This window comes from Theropithecus gelada, chromosome 9 (genome assembly GCF_003255815.1).
Source record: "Theropithecus gelada isolate Dixy chromosome 9, Tgel_1.0, whole genome shotgun sequence".
Taxonomy (NCBI): Eukaryota; Metazoa; Chordata; class Mammalia; order Primates; family Cercopithecidae; genus Theropithecus; species Theropithecus gelada.
In genome coordinates, this window is record NC_037677.1 from 96,071,041 (window position 1) to 96,076,732 (window position 5,692).

The 5,692-nt window shown below is 58.1% G+C and overlaps 1 protein-coding gene across 1 annotated transcript; it reads left to right on the forward strand.

Annotated features, from left to right (window-relative positions):
* Positions 1-1,763: 1,763 nt before the first annotated feature.
* NKX2-3 (NK2 homeobox 3) lies at positions 1,764-5,355 on the forward strand. Its single transcript, XM_025397420.1, has 2 exons — positions 1,764-2,320; positions 3,820-5,355. Exons 1-2 carry the CDS (start codon positions 1,963-1,965, stop codon positions 4,554-4,556), a joined length of 1,095 nt encoding a protein of 364 aa, XP_025253205.1. The 5' UTR covers positions 1,764-1,962; the 3' UTR covers positions 4,557-5,355.
* Positions 5,356-5,692: the final 337 nt, after the last annotated feature.

Here is a 5,692-nt window from a genome sequence, read left to right on the forward strand (position 1 = left end):
CTCCCGGGCGCACGCGGCCCGCGCGGCATCCCAGCTCCCCGGGCGGACCCAGGGGCTGCCTCTCCACAACATTTCCGCTCCCTTCTGCAGAGCGCCGCCTCTCCCCCCTCCCGACAGGCTGTCTCTCCCTTCAACCTTGAGCACCCACTCCTGTCGCCGTTGTGGGACCTGCGTGGCAGCCCTCCACCCTCGTACCCACTCCCAGCCGGTGTCTTATGCCGCTCGGAGGCAATGTCCACCGTCCCTGCACCTTTCACCCGCCCCTTCCAAGTGAGACGTGTCTCTTCCAGCTCCGCCATCCTGACGGCCAAAAAATTGCTTGGAGTAGCTGAGGCCGGATGAGGAGAGCCACGGTTGAGCTGGAACCGTTCCCTAATTTTTAAGGCCAGCGCTGCACACCGGTCTTTCTACGGCCCTCAAAGCAGCGCCCGCTGCTCCTCACTGGCCTAGGCCTGGTAGAGAGCAAATGCCTGTTGTGGAAGAAGATGGTCCCTACCAGCGCGGAGTTTCCAGAATCTGTGGGGAACTGCATAGACTCCCCCAGAAAACAACCAGGGCCTCATGAAGGTACCAGAAGGCGTGTAGGTAGAGAAAAAGTAAAAGCCTGTCGGAGAGGCAAGGCCTACATTCAGGCTCCTGATTTCAATAGGCGGAAAAGAAGGCCGCCAAGGCTGGGTCACCTCCCTTGTGAGGACAGATCCTGCTCTCAAAACCGTAAGAAGCCACCCAGTGTGTGCCACACTCCAGCCACGCACCACCAATGCAGTCAACAAACACTGCTTGACCTCCCATACAGAAAAGCAGTAGTTGACACGTACTGAGGGCTTAACATGCGTGAGGCCCTGCACTAAGATGCTGGCGTGTTTTGCCTCATTCAACCCTAGCAACAACCAAAAACGGTATTACTGCCTTCGTTTTATAGACGAGGAAACAAACTTAGAAATGCCCAAGATCACACACTGACTAGGCCAAGCAAGAGCTGTCGAATACCAAAGTTTAGTCATAACTCTATCTTCCTTTCACATACTGCTCTGTGCACCTGCTGCCAGGGATACAAGGGCAAAAGCAACCCCAGGACCCTGCCCTCGTGGAGCTTACAGTCTAACTGGGGCGACCGGGCAGGCACCTACAGCTATAGAATTAAGTGGGAAGTGATAAGTGACACGCATGTCTTGCTAACACAAGTTGCAAGTTCAGAGGCTGAAAGAGGGGACTTCCGGCTAGACGATCTAGGCGCTCTTCCTCGGAGAACATTTTCCACTTGTGGATGCTAAGGGTCAGAAACGTGTTCCAAGTGGAGAGAAAGCTTGAGCAACGGCAGCAAGTTGAAAACGGACATGTCGCCCACCCATAGACAGATAAAACACTCCGTCTCCTCGTGGATCCAGCGCCCGGTATTTACCCGCCAGGAAGTTTTCCTGCCCCGCGCAGCAGCTGAAAAAAGCACACCCCAGGGGCATCCTTCCCTGGCGTTGTTCGTGGACAGCAAGCCTCCCAGAACTGGCCTAGGTCGGGAAGGTGCAGCCACGCGGGAATCAACGGTTCAGGAACCGGATCAGTGCAGCCTCGCCAGCAGCATCTCGGACTTCAGGACTCTATACTAGTCCTTGTCTATTTCTGGTAGAGCCGCAACATCCCACTCCGCAAGAGCAGGGGGCGTGGCCCACAGGAGCCGGAACCTATGGGGAGGGAGGCTGGGGCACCGGCCCCACCCTCCGACGTGACGCAAGTCTCCCGGACAGAGGCTTCGGAGCCCCGGCCCCAGTCCCTGCAGTGGCTGTAACAAAACCCAGACCCCCAGATCCCGGCCAATGGAGGCGATTTAGACTGGAGTAGGACCGCGTCTGTCAAAAGCCCGACTCTGCAGCAGCGGCGGAGTCCAGGAGGAGAGCTGGAGCCGCCGCGCTGCCTCCCCGCCCCCGCCGGGATTTATTATTTGGACTAGACAATTAAGTGGCCCTGATGATGTTACCAAGCCCGGTCACCTCCACCCCTTTCTCAGTCAAAGACATTTTGAATCTGGAGCAGCAGCAGCAGCACTTCCATGGTGCGCACTTGCAGGCGGACTTGGAGCACCACTTCCACTCTGCGCCCTGCATGCTGGCCGCAGCTGAGGGGACGCAATTTTCTGACGGAGGGGAGGAGGACGAGGAAGAAGAGGGCGATAAATTGTCCTATTTGAACTCACTAGCCGCAGCCGACGGCCACGGGGATTCAGGGTTGTGTCCCCAGGGCTATGTCCACACGGTCCTGCGAGACTCGTGCAGCGGGCCCAAGGAACATGAAGAGGAGCCCGAGGTCGTGAGGGACCGGAGCCAAAGTGAGTAGAGGGGGAAAGAAAACGCACCTGCACACCTGGAGCAATGGCAGAGTGCACACAGACAGCCCACAAACCTTGCCAGAGCGGCTGCCCACCCCTTTACCCTTTGGCTGGGGCCATGCCTCCGCCCTGGTCGCGAACAGCTCCACAAAGCGCAGGTACCTGCAAGGGAGATGGGGCGGAGAGACAAGGACGAGGTGACCCTGACAACTACTCCTCCCCAAAGGGGGAAATGAGGGAAGGGAAGGTGGTTACTACTGCCCTGATGCTGAGAGGCGACGTGGGCTCAGCGCCTGGGTCCTCATAACTGGCAGTGTTTTTGCTCTTCCCCCCCTCTACCCCACCAAAAGGTTCTTCCCCCAAAAAGGGCAGGAGCCTGGACCTTTTTCGTTTTCCCTCTAGGGTGAGATGAGTTCTCTTAGCCCAGGGCAGCCACCCCTTCTTCTCCAAAAAGACAGCCCAAGCAGCCTGTGTCTCTCTTATCCGCAGGGGGCAGGAACTTTGGTGGAGGCCAGTTGGGTGGTTTCCTCCCTTCTCTGCTTGGAACTCAGCGTCCTTGAACCCGTGGCACCCGGTAGAGAGAGAGGAGATGATCGGAAAGTGCATGGGAACACTGTCTATTCCGCGCGACCATAGCTCTCACATCCCTAAGGCGCCGGCCTTTTTTGAAAATCCGTAACGTTTTGCTTTGTGTCCCAGGCTGCGGGCCGAATAGAAAACGCGCCGAACTTGAGTCCGAGATCTTGGCTGCTCACATTGGACGGGAAGTAAATTGATAGGGAGATGGGATAATCAAATAAAGTCCCCAAGGAAGCGTATTTAAGAGGACAGAATCTCAGTCTTTCCCCAAGAGGCGGTTTGATGTGGCAGAGGCCAACGCCTATGCTCTCATAGTTCCCAGAGCCTAAAATCGGCATGAAACTGTCTATAACTAGTCAATCAAACTTCATTTTCAGAGGACACACGGACATTGTCATCACATTTGCATGTAGTCTTTTATAAGCCACACACACACGTCCCTGGGCCATGCACAAGCGTTACACTCGGAACAGATTTTCGCTCAACCCATGCCCACCGGCCCACTCATACCAACACGCCTCACACCTTCAGTTATCCTTGGTGGAGTAGAAGGCAAACGAGTTTGCAAATACTGTAGTTATTATGTAGCTGCAAGCCCTCATCCTGAAAATAGTCATTAGCACGTCGAGCCGCACATTTAATACAGAGTAATCTCTTCTCTCGCAGATGCTCAAGATCCAAATAAACACGCACTAACTACCCCTCTCCAGGAAACGCGCCTCCGCCTGCTAAGGGCGTTCTTTCGGTACTGGGGCTGTCGCAGGGTCCCACAGCGCCAGGAGCCACAAACGTTCCCAAAAGTCCAGCCATTTACTACCGCACGCTCTGCTCAGCCGCCAAAAGGGGTCACGGTGCTCCAGGACAGGAGCTGCGGTGCGGCTGGGAACAGCTAAGGACGCTGTTGTTTGCTTCTTCCGCAGAAAGCTGCCAGCTGAAGAAGTCTCTAGAGGCGGCCGGAGACTGCAAGGCAGCGGAGGAGAGCGAGAGGCCGAAGCCACGCAGCCGCCGGAAGCCCCGGGTCCTCTTCTCGCAAGCCCAGGTCTTCGAGCTGGAACGCAGGTTCAAGCAGCAGCGGTACCTGTCGGCACCCGAGCGCGAGCACCTTGCCAGCAGCCTGAAGCTCACGTCCACGCAGGTGAAAATCTGGTTCCAGAATCGCAGGTACAAGTGCAAGAGACAGCGGCAGGACAAGTCTCTGGAGCTGGGCGCACACGCGCCCCCGCCGCCGCCCCGCCGCGTGGCGGTCCCGGTGCTGGTGCGGGACGGCAAGCCGTGCGTCACGCCCAGCGCGCAGGCCTACGGCGCGCCCTACAGCGTGGGCGCCAGCGCCTACTCCTACAACAGCTTCCCCGCCTATGGCTATGGGAACTCGGCCGCGGCCGCCGCCGCAGCCGCTGCCGCCGCCGCGGCCGCCGCGGCCTACAGTGGCAGCTATGGCTGTGCGTACCCGGCGGGCGGAGGCGGCGGCGGCGGCGGGACCTCCGCGGCGACCACTGCCATGCAGCCCGCCTGCAGCGCGGCCGGAGGCGGTCCCTTTGTGAACGTGAGCAACCTAGGAGGCTTCGGCAGCGGCGGCGGCGCACAGCCGTTGCACCAGGGTGCTGCAGCCGGGGCCGCGTGCGCTCAGGGCACCTTGCAGGGCATCCGGGCCTGGTAGGGACGGGGCGAGTCACGCGGCAGGCACCCCAGCGAAGCCTGGCGCCGCGGGACTGAAGCTCGAGAAGGGCCTGACCTAAAGGTCAGGTCCCCTCGTTAAAAAATATATATATACGTCTCGCTCCTCCGGGCTTCGGATCGCAGCTCACTCGAGGCCTGGGGAAGGGGGCTCAGGGGCAAGGAGGATGACTGGGTCCGGTCGCCAGGACTGTCTCTGAGGCAGAAACGCCGGCTGGGCGCCGGGGGGGACGATGGCCCCGACCCTGGCAGCGAGGGAGTGCAGGCGGCTAGGACCCTGGCCGCGCTTGGTTCTTCCAAAGTGAGAAGGGTTTCTCTCCCTCTGCCTTTCCGTGGCCTCCGCGAAGCATTGGCGGGGAGCCCAAGGACATAACAAATTAAAAGCATGAAGGAGAGAAAAATGGGAGTCGTGGCTTGAGAAATTCCAGGCCCTACCGATTCTCTGCCCCCTTTGCGGGCCTGGAGCGCCATAGCACAGTCGATTTCGTTTCCCAGCTGTCTCCCCTCAGCAGCAGATACCTCTGTCCAGATCTCCGGATTGTCGGGGAACGCAGGATTCTTCGAGGAAGACCAGCCGAATGAGATCAAAAGTTGGGGGTGGGGGGAGGCTGAACAAACTCGAGACCTGGTGGCCCACCGGAGGTGTTACCGGGTTTCCTTTCTGTTTCGTATTCTGTATTCAGCACATGTTATCTATCTATCTATATAACTATAACCACACGCCGTGTACACACCCGCTGCCACACACTACAGGAGTCAATAAACAAGGTGCAATATTTTCAGATCGTTGGCCGGCTACAGAATTTGTTTAGCCCCCAAGAGTGGAGAGGAATCCTTTAAATAGGGCCAGAAAGGGAGGAAAAGGTGCGAGGGGGAAAGCCATCCTCCGTGGGCGATTGCAGGCCTGGTCTCCCATGAGCCAGGCCCAGGCTGTAAGTCTGGTGTCTTCGTGGCTTTGTTCATTAATTTCTGTTTACTTTTGCGGGCTGGACAGGTCGAAGGCTCAGGGCCATTTGAAGTCCCTGGCTTTGCAGTTCCCCCTAAGTTTTACCCAGATGCTTGGACTAGCTGTATAGACCTGCGTTCGGTCAAGTCTTGTAATCTGCCCCACCTCGAGGG

Excerpts from the sequence above, each read along its gene's own strand:
- NKX2-3 (XM_025397420.1), top strand. The coding sequence starts at position 1,963 with ATGATGTTACCAAGCCCGGTCACCTCCACCCCTTTCTCAGTCAAAGAC. Across the intron at positions 2,321-3,819 it reads CGTGAGGGACCGGAGCCAAA|AAAGCTGCCAGCTGAAGAAG; the intron begins GTGAGTAGAGGG and ends CTTCTTCCGCAG.